The following is a 19218-nucleotide window of genomic DNA, read 5'->3' on the forward strand; positions in this document are numbered from 1 at the left end:
GTTTGGCTCAGGCCTGTTAAAAGATGCCTCCGACGCGGTGCTAATGGCGGCACGACCATGTGCGAGCAGGGCTGGCAAGAAAAGCGTGAACTACTCTGAGCTAACGCTGTTGGCTGCCCTGTGGCTCTGCCAGGGAGCAAGGCCGGGTCCCCTCCGGGGGCAGGAGCCGGCTGGGATGGATGGAGCCGGGCCGAGGTGACCCGGGCCGGCTCCGTGCCTCGGGGACGCCGAGCAGCCCCACGCCAGCGAAGCCGCTGCCTTTGCGGAGGTGCGGGGCCCCTCTCCGAGCCGCGCCTTCCCGGCCGGGCGCGTTTCTCTGCCGGGAAGCTCCATTTTTAACATCTCCGCCTTCACCTCACCAGCAGCACAGGGCAGCACGGCCGCCTGCCCGCCCGCAGCGGCTGACGGCTTCTCCGGGCATCTCGGGACCCCGCTCGGGGCTCTCCGCCGCTGTGGAGAGGCCGAGAGACCCCCGCCCGCCCCCGGCCGGCCCGCCCCGAGGGGACCGGGCGGGCAGCGCCGCCCCGCCAGCCCCCTCCTCCTCCCGGGGGCGGTGCGCGCTGACGCGGCAGCGCCGCGGCTCCTCCGCCGGCCGAGTCGCACAATTATGAGAAAGAGGCGCCGGGCCGAGACCGCCGCCAGCCCCGAGTCCCGGTGCGGAGCCGAACCAGCGCCGTCCTCCGCGTCCCGCGCCTCCCTTCGTCCCCGGAGCGTCGTCCTCGCCCGGCCGCTCCCCACCCAGCCCTCCGCTGCCGCCGAGCCCAGCCCCGATAGATGGAGACAGGCCCCGCCACCGCCGACGCCGAACCACGAGCAGGAGCTGCCCGGCGGGAGGAGAACCAGAGTCGGCGCCGAGACCCAGCCCGGCCCTGAGGAGAATGGTGAGAGCCGCGGGGTGCGGGGGTGCCGCGGCGGCGGGGCCGGGCGCGCCCGGCGGGGAGGGGGCAGGGACGGGGCCGCCGGATCAGACCTGTCCCAGCCGGCTGCCGCGGGTCCCGGCCGCCCCGAGCCGCCGGGGCCGCCGCCCGGGCCGGAGGGGACGCTCGGGCTCCGCGCTGCCGGCCCCCGCTCATCTGCCGCCCGCGGGCCCGGCCCTCCCGGAGCCGCCGGGCGAGGCTCCCGCCGCCGCCGCCCTCCTCGCGCGGTGCCCGGGGCAGCCGCCGGTTCCGCCGCCGCTCCCGAGCACCCTCCGCGCCCCGAGCGGCGCCGGCTCCCGCGGCGGAGGCACCGCAGCGCTGGGGAACGAGACCTCCCCGTTAGTGCTGCCTCCGTTCGTCGCGGTGGTTTGGTCTGAAACCGGAATTCGCACCGTGTAGCTCTCGGGGCTGCGGCAGTCCTTCCCTACTGATCTTTACACCGATTTGATTTTTGCAGTTTCAACGTGTTGTGCATAAGGGAGCATATATATACACCTAGATTGGTATGAGCGTCTGCAAAGAAAACACGGTTTCAAATCCAGCTCTGTATTCTGGCTGTTAAACGGTTCTTCATCCCTTTAAGTTTATTCCTTAATATTTAAAGAATTTAGGGTGACTTATCGCATCAGGTGTTTTCAAGTAATTTTGAAAATATTAGTGTAAAGTCTAAATATATGGATTTCTATAGTCTGCTTGAACTTCTAGTAAGATGCTTTGTTTCATTTTAAATAAAGGTGTTTTATTTCACAGTGTTTTCCTAAAAACCACGGGAATTCGTGCCCATGAATCTTCCATTTCTGAGTATATCTGTGAACTGTGTCTTAATGTGGGCTGTGTTCTTCTAGAAACTGCAAATCCAGCACTCCTCTAGGAAGAACCTGAAAATGCAACCTTTCATTGTGACTTAAAAGAGTGTTTGGCATCTGCCACTTGCGTGGTACTTGCTCTTCTCACCTGAAGTGGTTTGGTGTTGGGTTTACTTTTGAGGAGTGGAGGATTTAGGTTCTTTTATTTAATTTTTTAAATTTAGCTCTGGTGGATGGTTTTTTTTTTTGGTGCTGACATAGCCTAGAAATGTACAGATTAGTTTTAACCATCATAGTTCTGGAACTTTGAGACTCAGCAGCCTTTCTGGCAATGTGGTGTGTTTGCAGGGTTTAATATTTGCTGTGTGTTTACCAAATATTTTGAAACCTCTGTTAGACAGGTGTTTGGTTGAGATGAGTATAGGACATTTTATGCAAGCTCATTTTGTTAAAAATTTCCCTGCTGCTTCTTGACTATTTAGCAACTTTGAATAATTGCTGGATGGTGTCCAACATTAAATCAGGAATTATTCTAAGGAGTGAGTCGTTCAATGTGGCAATTCCGGCTGTTCAGTCTTTTTTAAAAATGTGTCTGTGTGGGTGAGATAAATGTCTGCTAGATCATCCTTCATACCTTCTGGTAGGAGGCCATTCTTGACTTTGCTATTTCAAGGCAGGAGGGGGGAAACCTTTGTGCATGTGGAGCTATTTAGGCTGAGTTTGGACTGTTTGTACCTCAGTTTCCTGATGTTGTACTTTGATACTTTTTTGCTTGCTTGAGCTCAGCAGTGGAAGGGTAATGTTCACTTGTCATATAAAGGCACCTTGAAACATCACCTTGCATTTGACAGTTATCTCACACTATCTGTATCAGATCACCTATCTCCCCACGTGGGTTATCTTGGAGAGAGTTACTCCATTGTGTTTTAAACTTTCATTTATTTTCTTGTCCCTTGAGGCTCTGCCTAACTAGTCTTGCTGCATTACCATTTTGTCTTACCACATCAGCCCAGCTTTCTCTGCTCTGCTGGTGATAGACTGCAGCATCCAAAGTCCTCTCTTTTTCTCATCCTTATCTTTGCCACTTGCTGTGCTTCCCTTTCCTGGAAACTTTGGACCGACACCCAAATTTTCATGCCTCTCTTTCATGGCCTGCTCATGAGGTGAATTTCTGTTAACCATTCAGTCCTCGTGGACAGTCACGACAGATGAACTTTTTCTAAACAGAACATTATTGTTTTTGCCTTGGCACCAGAAATGTTGCAAATAAATCTCTAAGAGGGCCCATCAAAAATCGTGTGTGAAGAGAGATGCTTGATAGAATTTTGCAGTCTTGAAAGGCTTGAGAAGGTATTTCAAAGTCTTACAATATAGAAATCCAAAGACAGTATGAAATGATACTTCTCATGCGAAAATATTTAACCTGAAAAACACGTCTTTGTCTTTTTTTTTTCTTTAGCTGATATTTATTTCTTTTGTAATTCCAAGTTTCTTTCAGCAGTGTCTACAATGGCTGTGATATTTACATGCCCTGTTTATTTCCTGAAACAAGCAACATTAGTTCTGTTTCTTTTCCTCGCTTTTTTAAGGGCAGACTGATAGTAAAATCAGTGTGTGTGTTTTTCACAATTGAGGTTTTGGTTTTGGGGTGATGTTTCTTGTGTCTGTGTGTAATTCTGTCTTGGTGCATTTTACCTTCAGTGGTTGAAATTTCAGCGGCTGACTTTTCATCAGATAAATTACTGATTAAGCTTGTTCTCTTGTGTGTATTTGGATAAGATACTTACATAATTATTAAAGCTATGTCACTTTTTAGCTCTGATACTGACAAATAGCTGTGGCCCCTGACAAATGAGTCTGTGCTTCATTGGTTCTACAAAAAATAGTCCACTTGACCTGTGGTAAACTTGAACTTTTGTTGCACACTTTCTTTGTATTCTCTGGCCTGAAGCCCTCTTTCCTCTATTGTAGTCTCTGCAGTCTTGTTATTGTCTTTTTTTTAAATTTAATCCCTTTGCTTTCCTCACATAATGAGAACACAGAGGTGATGGTGTCATGTATCGTGATACAGCCAGTACTGAAAGTGGTCTATCTAATCTTTGGTTTCTGTTATTTTTATTCTGGGAGGCTTGGCTTTTCCTATGCTTAAATTATAGGTGATTTTGTGTTGTAAGTAATAGAAAACTAATCTAATAAAAGAACAGAAAAAGTAACCTCCCAAAACCTTTGTGTTGGCCAGCTTTGCTCCCCATCCTGGCTCAGCACAGGATTAGCTGGGCATCCCTGCTGCTGTGCAGGGGGCAGGGAGGATGTGCAGGAGGTGATTTGTCTTTTTGGTGGCAGCCAGTCATTAAGCAGCTGAACAGCTGCACCTTAACTGGGTGGGACCACAGCCCTGAGCAGCACTGGGGATTCCAAGAGCCGTCTCCATCAGAGCTGTTCCACTGATGGAAGGAGTGCTAGCTTTCTTGAGGAGTGGTGAGTTTCTCTCAGCCTTTGCACCTATATTTTGCTTAGCATGTAGAATGTGAGCCACTTTCTTTAACTGCCAGATGTGTTGGACCCACAGAACAACCTGAGTTTGTTTCTTTCCCCAGCTATTATAATTCTTGCACAGGAGAAGGAACCACGCAGGTTGTCTAATTGCTGCTGGGTGACCAGAGGACAGTTCTTACTCCAGTGTTCTTTCCAAGAAGGAAAGGCCAGTGAACTTCTGATGGGATAATGAAATATAAAAAAACAAGAGAGAGACTGTGTGCAACTTTTTTTTTCCTTCCCAAAATTGGGTGAAAAATGTCCTGAACATATGGGGAATACAGGGAGTAAAATAACTGTATTGCTAATCGTGGTGCTGGTAGTTCTGAAAAGCTGCTTTATGAAAGGGCAGAATATTTAACTGTGGCAGGTGGTTTGACAGCATATGGTATAAGGATGCTGCAGGATTAGTCTGTAAGATAGATGTGGTTAATTGCCAAGGAGAACTAAAGTACGGTACCAAACCAACAGCACATTAAAGCTGGGTTTATAAGTTGTGCAGTTTTTGCCCCTTAACTTAACCAAAGTTCAGATGCTACTGAAATGGTAGGCTTGGATTGAACCTTAATTATGGGGTTTTCTTTGTTTCTTAAAAAAAAACCCAATAGTTGCATTGCAGTTAGTGTATTTAATCTTTATATATTAAGAGCACTATAAGTTTTTTTCCTGAAGATTTGTACAAACTCATTCTAGCTTAAGCATTTTGTTGTCACATTTTCTGAAATGTTTGAACACCGTGTGTGTTGCAAATGTGGAATTGCTGAGTTAATGTATGTCAACCCATCTTTGTTTCATTTGTTCTCAGCTCAGAGGATGGAGTAAGATTTGTGTGATGGCATATCTGTTGATTATTTTACAGCTGCAAAATAAGAATTGTAGAGGCTGATTCAGTAATCAATTTAGTACTCTGCTGCATGTAGCTGGACAACTGATGTTTTTAGGTCATCCAGCTTCAGAAACAGCTATGGTAAACCCTCTGTGAAGCTTTATTGGGACTTCATCTTCAGCCTGTCTGTGGAGAGCCCTAATTTACATCATATATAGTCCAACACCAAGTGATTGTTTTGTTTAAATGTAAATCATGTGTTTTGCAATGAGAATGCACCAGGCCAATACACAGTTTCAATGAGCGTAGTTGTGTGCTTATAGTTTGTGAAAATTATACACACGTGAGTCTTACCAATGTCTGCACTTAGAGATAGTAATTTAATAGCAAGAATTTGAGGCCTCTTTCTGATTTGGAGAGCATTGGACCTCTTTTTCAAGATCTGTAACAACCTGGTCAAGCTTTTTGTTTGTTTGTCATGACTCCCAGTGCTATTGGATTCTGCCTTTCGTTGTTTACTGCTGAACTGAGCAGATGTAAAAAAAAAAAAAAAAGGAAAGAAGTTGTAGTTTTGAGAATTGGCATATTGTGATTAAGTTCTGGTTTGCTGATTTTAATTTTTTTGTTTAATTTTTTACTGGCAACCTTTTGGGTGATTAATGAAATATATTTTTGCTGTGTTACACAAAATCATTCTTGCTTGAGAATACTTTCTCAGTTACAACTCTAAATGAGTTTAATCTAGGTGTTCAGCCTTTCACTATAATCCTCAAAGCCTGGGAAAGTGTCTGTTACAGCTCAGTCACTGGTAGCACAATGGTTTTTGTAATTGAATCCCAGCTTTTGTTCCCTGCTTTGTTCCTACTTACCTCTACTTATTTTCTTTACCTTATCTACTTGATTCTTGTCACCTCTGCTCAGAATTTTCACTTTGTAGTCCTAGTCCCCTGACTTATGCTGGGTTGAATTTTGCAAGGTATCCCTGCCTGATGGTTCTTACCCAAATGTCTGCTAATATTTTCTCAAATGCTGCAGTTTTTGTGAGATGTGCACTTGAAAAACTTGACTCTAAAAGTTTAAGTTTAATAAATAAATCTACATTTATGCCTTCCGCAAATGGATTTCCAGATGCTTTGTTAGGAAAACCTAATTTCACAAGCACTTATTGCTTAAAAATTTCTAGAGTTGGGCTCTGCTAGAGCTAGTGTTATTTAGCAGCCCAGTCCTTCCCACTCTTACTCATTTTATTGACAATATCTTTTCTGACTGACCTGAAGTGCTTGAGATGTGTTACAGGGTAATTACCTCAGGTTAAGGGTTGCTGTTCAAGCCCTTTGCTAGCTGTTCCCTATGTGCCAAAGCTCCTCTTAAAGATGTGTTGTAATCCAGTCAAAACTCGTATAAAACCTGGCTGTGTCCCTTTCACCTGTCCCTTTGTGCTTCCTTGTGCTCAGTCCCTGGGGATCTGAATTGAATAAACTTCCCGTCACCTCCTTTTTTTTTTTTTTTCTTTTTTGTGGATTATTTTGTTGGTCATTTCCCTGAGCCAGCTTCCATGTGACTGCATGAATGCTGGTATGAGATAGGTTGGGATCATGTGCAGAGGCTTAGGAAAATGGGATTGTGGCACCCCAGACTTGACAGGAGCTGTGAAGCTGGATTGGAAGCTTGCTCCAAGGTGCCTGAGGTTTGGTTTGTTGGTTTGTGCTGTTGCGTTAGGGAGTGTTCAGTTACTCTGTGCATCACCCATGGCACATGAGTGTTTTCTGGGTCTCACAGCCTTGTGCACAGGCATGGATGGAGCTGTGCCAACACGAGTCAGGTTGCATGGCCTCTTCAAAGTAGAAACCAAATTGCTTTGTAGCCTTAATTGTACTCCAAGCACTTGGTGGCTCTTCTTGAGTACTCCTGCATCTAAATTCTTGTTCACAGAGGATGTTTTTATTGACCTGCTTTTCTGAATGTGTGCTAACAGATTAAAGATCTCTTGTTTTTACCAGATGTGCTGTGCTCCAGTCTGTCTCTGAACTGAGCTGCACCAAGATGAGTTTGATTCCCCCCCATCAGGTTTTTTCTGTTGGCAAATGATTCACTGGTAACTTGTCTCGTGTAACAGAATAGCGCTGGATTTTTTTTCAGTGTTCTTAGCATGCAGCATATTTGCTTTTTAGTGCTGTTCCCATTCTTGTTTGACTTTCTCAGGAAGCTGAACCTGTTTCTTTGAGTTAGGAGAAACCAAAGCTGCATTCTGCTAATGTATGTGCCAGAGCTCAGCACAGCAGCCATATGGGCAGGTTCAAAGACAGTCATGCTGCTGTACAACATTGTTAAAATTGCATGTAGATTGGCTTTGTGAGTGTAATGCAGTATTCTAGTTTGTGGCTAGAGCCACTCTGAAAAAGCTGTTTCCTTTCAAAGCCTGTCCCTGGTGCTGCTGCAGGTCATGCAAGTCTTTAGGCATAACTTCAGTCACCTGGATAGGTTAAATTATGCATGTGCTTAAGTGACACCTGATTAGAGCCTAAAAATACCAGTTGTGTAATTACAGAACTGTTAATCAACTTTCTCTTCAATTATAAAAATCAGTTAATCTACACAAGTAGGTGCAGGTAATGATGTTTTAAATGTCAAACTCTTTACCAGTTTCTCCTGTGTTCCCTGGCTGCACTATTGTCTGTAGTTTGCAGAATCCTGTTAAATAGAAAGTTTTATTAACTTCAGCTGTAGTATATGAAGAAGACTGGAAGAGTGTATGGCTGAAGGTGATCTTCTGGATGAAGAGTTTGAGAGATTCACCTTGAAGGAACTCCTTCAGGATGATAGAAACCTTGCACTAGGGAAAGAACAATAAATCACCGATGCCTTAGCTGACACATATCCCAGAGAGCTGTCTAGGAACGTGGCAATGTCTCTGGCTGCAGGGCTGGCTGGAACAGGCTCAGTCCCCCCGCTTTCACAGGCTCCTCTTTGCTGACCCTGTGCTGCTGCTGAGGGTGTTCCTGGCATTGCTGCCCTGGGGACAGCCCTGTGAGCCCTCACCTGGCCTCAGCCGGGGCCACTAAGCACAGATGTGGAGGTTGGGATGGACTTTTACCTCTTAAACTGGCATCAACTGGCTTTGCAGCCAGAGGCACTGAAAAACAGAAGTAGCCACTTAAATAACCTTTGCCCTTCTAATTTGTGCAACTTCAGAAATGCTCTTGATGAGGATTTATGCTCATGCCTCATTAAGCAATTGGTCTGTCTTAGTCTTGGTTTCTTTTATAAAAGAAGTCTTATGCAGCAAAATGATTGTTTAATTTTCAGCTGTGGAAAACCCACGGTTTGTGTGCATGTAGTTTTCAGTACAAATTTTACTGCTCCGTGTGCAGCTCCGTGACTCTTCACCATTAAATTCTCTGTAATTGTTTCAAATGCTTTAGTGAAACAATGTGGCCTTTTATGTTGCTTATATAGGGAAAGAGGGCAGACACCTCTGGTCACCCTCGTCCTGGTCTGGGCTGCCAGCTTGTGTTACAGGTGAGCTCTCTGCGGTGCTGAGAGCTGCTGACAAACGAGTCCTTGTGTGGATGTGTCCTCTGCTTGTGCCCGTGTTTCCTGGCCCTAAAGAGGAATATTTGGTACTGGTAAAATCACAGCACTCTGCTGGACAGCACAATGCAGTCAGCTTCGGGCTGTGCTTTCTTCCTGGTGGAGAAAATGTGCCAGACCAAAGCTTCTCTGCCTTCAGAGAAATCCTGCTCTTGGGTTGTAGAAGGAGGTTTTCTGGTCATGGACAGTCTGCAGAATGCAGGTAGACTTTGCAGAGAGGGGGAGGATTATTCACAAGAGCTAATTAGGCAGTGAGTCCCCAGGCTTGCTCAGTGGAGACCAGGGGGGTTTCAGAGCAGCTCTTTTCTCTCTGCAAAGAGGATGTAGAAAAATTAGCACAACTGAGATAAGGTTAGTCATTTTGACTATCCTCTTGGGTGTCATTACTGGGTTTTTGGGGGTTTTCTGACAAATATAAAGATCTTGCATGTAGGACAAGAAAAATCTTTAGTAATTAATGTGTTAGGAGTTGAATGTTAATTATATAATGAATTAGAACAAATCTTCAATGCCAGATGAGAATGGTGTCCTTAAACACAGGGTATCTGCCCCTCCAAAATGTGACCTTAGGCAATATGTTCTTGCTTCATTGGCAGCTCTCTGAGAAATAAAGAAGTAGTCTTAACTTCCTTTCCTTCCTGAATATCAGGATGTGTGTGCATTAAAGAAATAAATCTTTTTGTGTGATAGATCTGTAGTCTTTCCCTGGGTGCCTAGAGCCTGTGTGCTTTTGGGGATTATTTTGATGTACTTTGGCAATATGCTTAGATCAGCTCAGCTCTTCTGCCAACCCAGTATCTCTCTGCTACCAAAGGGGATGCCCTACTTCCCTTCTTCCCACTCTGATCATGGCTATGTGATTCTTTCTTGTGCTTGAGTTTTCTGTCCAGTTTACATCTAAATCTGTTAAATCTGACACTAAAGCTACCTACATTTTTTTTTCCTCTGAGGGTAATTTGCTGGTTTAGGGAGCCCAATCAGTTTCCCAGAGGGTGAGGGCACAACTTCAGGTGGGGGAGAAGTAGCAGGAGAATGGGTGGGAGGGCAGAGTAGGAATTTCCTCAGCTTGTCTTCTCTGACTGCACCCTCACTTTATAATTTGAAGAATTGCATCTGTGAAAGCCAATATTTCTCCTGTGTTTCTTGGCTTTGCCAGGACCTCCACCTCTCTGCTGGTGTCTTTTGTTTCTCTGGAATGATTGTCTTCACTCTTCTCCCAGCAGGGCAGGGAGGAGCCTGTCCCAGGTATTAGTCCAGTACAGCTTAGACAGGCCTTTATGCCACATACCACTCAGCACTGGTGAGTTTTACTGGCGTTTAGTATGCTGGAAGAAATTACCATAAATAGAAAACATTTTCCATGTGAAATCGTGTTGTGGTCTGTCAATATTATTTAATTAGTTGTTTCCCCTACCCTGGGAAAAAAAAAAAACAAACCCCAACACAAAATCAAAAAAAACCCCAACAAACCAAACAAAAAAAAAAAAAAGAGGGTACTTTATTTCTAAAAATAATATATTTAGTTTCTGAGTAATTATTTAGACTTGTGCTGTTTAACATAGAAGAGCCTCTGAAAGCATCGAAAGCTCAAAGAACTCTCTAAAACAGGGTGGAAATTTTTAAAAGTGCCTAAATACACATTGTATATTATTTCAAACAGTAATTAGCTGCTTTCACATTTCTTTAACAAACCCAGTTAAGTTTTTTCTTTGCACTTTTCTAGTGTAGAAAACAGAAACTACTTGAATAGTTTCAGTGGGGAACTTTATCTTCTGATAAGAGTTGAGGTGCATGGATGTCTCTCGAATGCTGTCAGGGCTCTCGTGCCCCGAGGTGGGGCTGTAGTCAGCCCTGAGCAGCTGCAGGCTGAGCTGGCTGTGAGAGGAGAGCTGCAGCTTTGTCTTGACAGGCAGTGCAAGTGGAACTGAATCCAGTAGCTCTTTGTTATTATGAGCTGCATTTAAAAATGATCAAGTCTCCATGATTCGGCAGTAGGTGCACTAGAGCAAATTCTTGTTTTGGCTTGCTTTTATGCCAGCTCATCCTACTTTCTCCCCTCTGTTCTAATCATTCAAGAAGTCTGATCATTCTAGAGCTGACCAAAACGTTTGCTTCCCCCACTGTGCCTAACAAATATTGGCACATTGGTGTGCGTGTGTGGTGTACAGGCGGGGAGAATCCAAACTTCCAGATCTGTTTCAGCTGGGTCTTTGGTTGTGTGTTTGCAGATGGGCCTCTTTTCTTGGTTCAGTAGTTTTGATTATAACAATAAAGTTGTTTTCCCAGGTACTGTGTCTAAACATAGGTTCTGTGAAATTTCATCATCCTTAGCAGTGGTCTGGTGCTGTCTTCTATTTCATGTGCCCACTAGTATGTTCTGTTGCTCTTTCTTCTCACTCATGCTATTCAGAGAAATGTTATTGATCTGCCATAATTTAATGTGGGCATAGGCTTCCTTTTTTTTTTTTTTAATAGATGTTCAAAGAGTTGTCTGAGGCCAGCTATGTCAAAAATTCCTTAGTGATAACAAGTTTCCACTGCTCTAGTGAGTTAATAATAGCCTACTTAAGTCAGGAGGCACCAGAATCTTTGCTGTGATGATAGAGAAGTGTCTTTCTTTGTACGACATGAAAAATAAGTCAGATCTGTAAATTGAACAGGCTAAGAAAGTGGTAGAGCAGGACAAACAGCATCCACCCTTCCAGTTTGCTTTTGTAGTTGTAATGTGCTTCAGCACATACTGAATTAATCAGATGTTCATGCACTTCATGAGCTAGAAAGGGAGGACTTTCCTTAAATCTGCAGCTCAAATGTCGCTGGAGTACATCCTTTGCACGAGGTGAGGTGAGGGGTTTGCAGCCTCTAAAGCTGTCTAGGAACAGCGGCTGCCAGAGCTGAGGTTTCTCATCAGGGAACAAAGCGGAAGCAAATTGAGGGCAGGATTAATTATTTGGCTGGTCACACGAGCCCTTTCCCACTGCTTTGTTTCCCGAGGTGGCCACCACTGCCTCCTTTCTTGCACCTGTGACCTGCAGTCCCTGTGTGAATGGGGAAGGGACTGGAGGTTGCTTGAGGAGGACAGACCTCATCCAGACTGTGTGAGTTGCTTTACTGCTGAAACCGTGCCCCAAGCCTCATTCCTTCCAAAAATAAATCCAGAGTTTATAGGATTGTCTGTTCCTACACCCTCTGTGGCACGTGCAAGGTAAGCCCAGCACTTGCCAGAAACGTGAGGAATGAGCCAAACGAGTAGTTTGATGCAGATCTGGTGAGTCAGGAAGCGCAGGGCTTTCGGCAGCCAGCACAGTGTGTCCCATCTGCCCCTGCAGAAAGGACCAGAGGCACCAGCCCTCATACCCACAGAGATGTTTTGACCGACTTAAAAAGACTTGGCATCATTCTGTGTGTGGGGTGAGTAGGAATGCTGACTCTGCCTTCCTGCTGGTCCTATTTAAGAGAGTGTGTAGGCTTGCAATCTGCATCTGGTAGGGTCAGAACGATCACAGGCTGCAGCAAAATCTCTGGTGCTGTGAGAGGTGAGGAGCATGCAGACTGCACAGTTGTATCACTGTGGATAAGCAAGGGAGAGGAGGCTGGATGTTTGAAAGTGCAAGAGATTTGAGGTTGGTTTACATGGGTCATTTAACATAATTAAAAGTGGATTTTAAGTGAGGAACCCTATCAGAAAGAAGCAGGGACTGTATGACAGGCTTGCAGACATTCCTATGTACTTTGCCGTGGTTTTTTTGTTTGGCTTTTGTTTTGTTTTAATCTCATTTGAACAAAGTGAATATTAGGAATGAAAATGTTGGCTAAAAAGCTGTAGCTATATTTCTTGTAGTTACAAACCACACACTCTTACTCTATCCTTTTCTTTCATCCATGGAGTTAAGTTTTAGGGAGTAAAGAATTGTTTTCATCTCCTTTAAAAACTCACTGGTTTGTTGCTTCTAGGTCATAACTTCAGTATATGCTTTGAAATATTTTATGGAATGCATCAAAATGCAATTGGTCTGCAAACTCAGAGGAACTAATTCATAGATTCTTTAGCAGGGGTAAAATTTTTTAACTTGGTATTTCATTAGCTGGGAAGACTGTGAATATAAACTATTTAGAAATCAATTTACTTCAGCTCACAGCAATGAAACTGGTTTACCTTCTGCTGTATTTTCTTTTTCCTACCAAAATTCCAAATTCTGTCAATGAAAGTTGTTGGAAAATAAAAATTAAATTGCATTTCTCTCCTTGCTTCCCCTCGGCTTTTCTGAAGGCATGTTCAGGAACAGTTTGCCGTCTGCTGTGCTGACACAGTCTCAGGGAGTCTCTGGTTTTGGCAAGTTTAATTACTGTATCTGGTATAGTTGGGCACTTAACCCTGGAGGTGTTTATTGTAACATCAGCTGAGAAAAAGCCAGTTTGAAATGACACCAGTGGGGGATTGTCTTCTGAAATCAACTGCTGGTTCATTCCATAGTGACCTGAGCTATCTCATACTGTAGAATCTGTTGTGAAATATTTTCTAGGTGCATATTAATATTTATTTTATGCCTTGTGTGGATGGTGTATGCACTTTCAAATGTAATACTTTCTGAAAAAGAGGAGTAATTTTATGGCTGGTCTAACTGCAGAACAGCACAGAACTTAACCTATTAAGTAAATAAATTTATTTCTTTTAAAATACGCTGCATTTACTCTGAGTTTCCAATGAAAGACCTGTATTGCAGATAGAAGATAACTTTCCCAGCAATGTGGGTGAAGTTGGTTGAGTTTGAATGTAATAAAAATTATACCAAAATATTAGGTCTGTGGATTCTGGTCCATCAGGGTTGAAAGGCACCACTTCATAATGCTAAATTCTGTTCATGAATTTAGGGTATTCTTAATTAAATGAATCTGCAGAAAAAAATATCCCTGAACAACTGAATTATGTGCTTTGTAATTGTACAGTGAAATAATTCTCTCAAAAACAGCCTGTTCTCCAAATAGCAGATTGGAATAATTTTCATCAAGTTTGAGAGAGCTGTAAAAATCCCTTTTGACAAATCCTGATTACCCTTTGCATCCAAAACTGCACGTGGATTCAGGGAGTTCTGTGGTGGCTTCATTACATCAGAGAAGAACTTGATGAAACAATAGCTGCTCTGTTACAGACCTGGATTGCTGTGAAATCTGTTCAGAGCAAATCTCCTGAACTGTTTAATAAAAAATAGGATTGTTGAAGGTTTGTTTTCAGCACTAAGGGAGCCATTGAGAGGAAGATTCTTATCTTTGCTCTCTGGCTCACTTGAGATCTGCTTCCCATGTGCAGAATTGACAGAAGGCGTTCTCTGACTGCCCTCTTTCCTTGCTTGCTTCAACAGTTTTTATTTAATGTAAACCCAGTAACTTTTTTTTTTTTTGCTGTCAAGCAATCTATTTTAAGCACTGTAGCAGTATTTTCACTATAAAAGTTTTTCAGTCCAGAAGACGGGAGCTGTTTGCTTTCTTAGGAGGCCAGAGAAGCCTGGTGAGCTGTTCTGTTCAGAACAGGCTCTTCAGCATAGCTGAGACCCCTTTCGTCCAGGATGGGTCTGTCTGTCTGAGCTGACAACAGATGCCCCAATGCATTTGGGGAAAAAAAGAAAAGAACCAACTTCTTCTTGTAAACGAAGCTGGTTTTAGACTAATAAATAATCCTGATGCAGTAGGTAAAATATCCTTGCAAAAATTTTCTTATTTAGTGCGTTAAACAACAATTAAGATTAAAGCACAGTCCTTGTCATTGAGAGTGACATTCTTCACAGGGATACGTTAAAGCACTGCATAAATATCTTCTGGCAGTGGGATAATGGCTGAGCCTCTGTCTTTTGAGTATTGCAGATATCCATACTTTCTGTGGAAGTATGATACTGATACTGTAGATACTGATTCAGTTTTGTAGGTTTCTTTGTTTTCTCCCCCCTCTTTCAAAAAGAAAAGAAAAACCCCCAAACTAAAATTATAGAAGTATGCAACTTTAAATTGAAGGGCGAGCCGGTAAATGAAATGCCTGGGGTTTGATGGAACCAAGAGTTTAAAACAAGTGGTAGCAAATATATGGCATTAAAGTATCTAACTCCTTTTGCCTTCCATCTGCTTATTTGCTTAGTTAGCTGAAGTTTTGATGAGTTTACTCAAGTGATAAATATTTCCTTGAGGAACTGAGATATGCTCTGCTGGTGTTTTTAATACAAAATTTTAAGTATTTTCTTTGGCAGATAGATGTAACTGTGTTTCACCTAGCTCTCTACCCCATGTGCAATGGCTTAGTTACTCAGCTCATCCTGGGGTGCACATTTTTAGTGTAATTCAGTTGATTTGTCCTAAAAACAAGTCCAGGTGCTTTACATGGAGTGTGGTCCTTACTGCCTTAAGGATTTGAAGCACTTACTAGAAATCTTTTCAGTGAGCTATTGATGTAGAGGAGGCTCTATAACATTATTAAAACATGAAACTTTTCATTTGGTGCATTTTATTTATGGCTCCTCTTCCCACAAGAAGCTTTCTGAATTCTAAACTACTTGATATGCATTAACCTAATTGGATATTGTATTTTTCAGGGTTGTTTGGCTTTTTTGGCTTTATTCAATGTATCTAGCATAAAAGCAGTAAGAGAGAGGTTTGTCTGGAATTTCTGCCTTTCAGCTATAGCTGCAGGAGCCCAGTGCCTGGCTAGGGCTGGTTGTCTGGGCAGGGATCACAGGTCAGTCCCATGGTGTAGCACGTGTTTGGATAATGGAGTGGGTTTCTCAGATAAGAGATCCTCTGGTAAGTCACGAAGAGTGGTGTGGTATGTATAGTTACATAAGAAGCAGTAACTTCAAGTTGGAACAATGTCAGTGGACAATTCCTTGAATAGACAAGATAAAGGACATTGTTAGTACAGTATGTCTCTTAGAAATGTTTTGAAATTTATCTTGTTTCTCTAAGTGACCTAGACAGATAGGACTGCTCTGCGGCAGTGCTAGCACTATTCCTGCTGCACATACTTTCCACTCTGCCTTCTTGTTTTCAGGCTTGCTGAAACTTTCCTGTATTTTCTTTTGTCCAGAAAATAAAATAAATGGAAAATAAATGTTTTTGGAAAATTTGAGGCAGTGGAGAAAGAATATAGAGTCTATATTAGTTTTTAAATAAAGGATAAATAAAACTGGCGGATCTTTTCCTTGAGAAAGTATTGCATGTATTGAACTGCATTATGGTGTAAGCAGAGATTTGAAAGATGAAATATGAGACTGTGTAGAAAGTGATATGATTTCTAAATTTGAAGCTCAGTCTATGCTATCAGTAACTGAAATCCCCATTACCAGCCCTCCAACAAGGTCACGGTTTAGCAAATTGTTCATTAATTCAGGTCACTTTCCTGATTCAGTGGGAGCTTTATTGAAAAATTGTCAGGAGAACTTCTGGGTTGGTGAGCGCTCCTGCAGGTTCCAGGGCAATATAGTTGGGAACAGTTAAATTTTAGTTTTGTAACAAATATTGTTACAATATTGTAACTTATTATCTTACAACAGTATACAGTATCACAAAAAAGTAGGAAAAAATAAACTGGGATCCCTTTGTGCATGAAGTTCAGGATTGCCAGATACAAATATTATTTATACCTGCCGTATTTATATTGTTTGAAAATCATGAAAGTCATTTTGAGATCTTTCCAAGCAGGCAGGCTTACTTTCTATAGAGAAAATAATTCAGACCAAACTTGTTGAATAAACTTTGAGAATTTCACAGTAGCTTGATAAGGCTTTGCCATATTGCCATGCATCAATTGCTAGAACTTAATTGTCCTTTTATTTTAATATGTTAAATAAGGAGACTCTTAAAAACACATGAATCGAAGGGGGGAGAGTAGTAGGGAGTTGTTTTTTATTTCTGAGACCTGATCTCATACTGTACTTCAGGTACAGTTTCTCTTTTTTTTTTTTTTAATTTTCTTTTTTCACCTGCTATATACAAAACCTGAAATTATAATTTGTGGTAAAATTTCGTTCTGTAAAGAGACTTGCTATAATTATCCACTGTGAGTTTCAGTAAAGAAAACATAAATCTTGAGCAGGTACATTTAAATAATCTCTGCTACTGGAGCTTTGGAGTGCTAATGCTATTGCTGAGTCAAATATAGTTAATATTAGAATGGCAATGGTACAACTTCCACCTGTTACAAAAGGCTCTGGGATTATCTTGGCATTTAGATACTTCCAGAAGTTGGAAATAACTGGGCACATTCTCTTGAGTTTGTAGTTGAGCATGTACTTGTGTAAGTTTTGTTTCAAATAGCAATTAGAATTATTTCAGCATTGGTGAAACTGTTGGGAGAGGACATATTTATTTAAAATAGTGGGAAGTATTTATTTTAATCATGATCCCAGAGTGAATATATCTCTTCTAGATGATTGAATCACATTTATGTGCTTTCTGCTTCTTGTTGTTCTTTCAGAAGTACTGAAACTTTGTCTGCTCAGAAATCAGTACAACCACAATGAGCTATCTTGTGAAACCTACAGCCTAAAGTCTGTGCAAAAGCCTTGTTGGCCTCTTTGGGATGAGGAGTTAGTAGTTAGTGTAGTACCTGTTCCAAAAAGGTAAAAGTTAAGAATTCTTATGCCTATAGACAAGATTCTGCCAGCTGTGAGGTCTTAATGTGGTGAAATTTTCATAGACTCACCTGGAAAGTGAAGGTAGTTCTGGAATAATATAAATTGTATTACAATTTTTCTTGTAAGTCTTAAATTTTATTTAGCTTGAGATATTGAGAATGCACAGGAAAGAATATGGGACGCCAAGTTTTTTTCTTCCACAATTTTGAAAAGAAAGAAAGTAAATAGTTGAAAAGTAGATCTCCCTATGTTGATGCTGCTTGTGCCTTTTGCTGAAAGGCTCCTGACCCGTGTTACCCATAACCGTGGTGTAAAGTGCATCTTCTAAAAATACACTGGGAAAACAGAGCACTTGGAGCAGCAGGATCTGCCTCTTACTGGAAACAAAGTTTGGGGGGTGGAGTTGTGTACCCTGTTCAGATGGTGAAAAAGCTTCAATAAGAGTGGGCAGTTTTTCTTAAACAGTCTGATAACTTGCATATTGATTTTTGACTTCAGACTGGATCTCCTATTTTAACTTAATCTTTAGCTGATGAGGAGTATTTCTTAGAGGTAACTGCTACAACTAATTTATACTCAGTGTCCTCATAGCATCTTCCTTTTTCTGGTCATCACAGGAACATTATGTAATAATTGTTCTTATTTACATGGAAGGCAATACTTCCTGCATTTTTAATGTGATTTTTACCCATTTATGGGAACTGTCTTTCACTCAGTTCTCTTCTCTTCTTGGTTTGTTTTTTCTTTTTTTTTTTTTCTTTTTTTTTTCTTTTCCTCTCTCGAAAGAAAACAATACTCTGGAATTAGCAAATTCTGTATAAAATCTTCTGCAATAAAGATTAATTAGCATGCAGGCATGCTTCTAGAGGGAGTCTAATTTTACCAAGAAGTTACAAGTACTTTTTAATAACATAACAGAGCTTCTTCTATATAAATAACTGACTTGGAGTAACTGATAAAATGTAATGATGTGCCAGTATTTGCACTGTTGAAAAATTGAGAGAAATCCTTGATAAGGGGTTAAAACTACGTACTTTAAGAGAAAAATTGATGAATGGTTAGTTGTTTTGTTTTGGGGGCTTTGTTTTTCTTTTTTCCCCTGTTTTTGGGAAGTGTTTATTATGTTTATTATTATTATTATTATTATGAAAAGTGGTGTCGCACATTGTGAGCCAGTGTTCCTTGTCCCCAGCTTTGATCACCACTCAATAATAAAACAATATTGTGTGGAGCAATTGACGCAATTGCTTGGGGTTTATATTCTTTGGATTTTAACGTCCAGCATGTTATGCCTGTGATCTCTTGCTTCAAGGTGTGGTTTTAGCCAGCTGGCTGAAACATCTAAGTATTAAATTACTCTTATGTATCTTTTTATATTCTGCAGGATCTGCAGAGTTAAGCTCAAACTACAGCAGTGTTGAAGTAATGCTCAGTTTTAAGAAATTAAATACAAAGATTCCCATGTAAACAGTGGGGTCTCAGGCCAGAGAAAGTAGCTTCCAGAACTGGGTTCTGGCTCAAAGGCTAAAGCTTCATAGTGCTTAAAAAAACCTTAGCAAGGAGGTAGAAATTTGGACTACTTACTATATGTAAAAATACACATTTAGTATGATGTATGTATACGTGTGCATATACACGTATATCAAGTTTATTTTTGTAGCAGCGCTAATCATCTGATAAAGGTAGAGAACAGAGAGAGACCTTTTATGTCCAACTCTTGTGAGGCAAAGGTGTCCTAGGAAATACTCAGCTCCTCTGTGGTGGATGGTACACTTTCCTTGCTAGAGAACTGAGGAGATGCTGCTAAAAGATTAGAGATGGATTCTGAGGACAGCAGAGGAAGAGAGTTCTTTATTTCACAAGCCTCTTAGGGGTCAATCACTTGGTTCTGCTTGAAAGGAGAATGAAAAGAAAACACACCAAAA

General features: G+C 42.0%; 1 protein-coding gene across 2 annotated transcripts in view; it reads left to right on the forward strand.

The window, feature by feature from the left end:
* The first annotated feature begins 618 nt into the window (after positions 1-618).
* Positions 619-19218, forward strand: part of TRPM7 (transient receptor potential cation channel subfamily M member 7) — a 52641-nt gene continuing 34041 nt past the window's right edge. Inside the window, exon 1 of one of the 2 annotated variants that reach the window (XM_038147538.1) lies at positions 619-881. In XM_038147538.1, the coding sequence (XP_038003466.1) occupies positions 879-881 (3 nt within the window). In that variant the 5' untranslated portion in view covers positions 619-878. The remainder of the gene's footprint in view (positions 882-19218) is intronic. The other variant, XM_038147537.1, reaches the window with a different exon arrangement.

The sequence above is a fragment of the Motacilla alba genome, chromosome 10 (genome assembly GCF_015832195.1).
Source record: "Motacilla alba alba isolate MOTALB_02 chromosome 10, Motacilla_alba_V1.0_pri, whole genome shotgun sequence".
Lineage (NCBI taxonomy): Eukaryota > Metazoa > Chordata > Aves > Passeriformes > Motacillidae > Motacilla > Motacilla alba.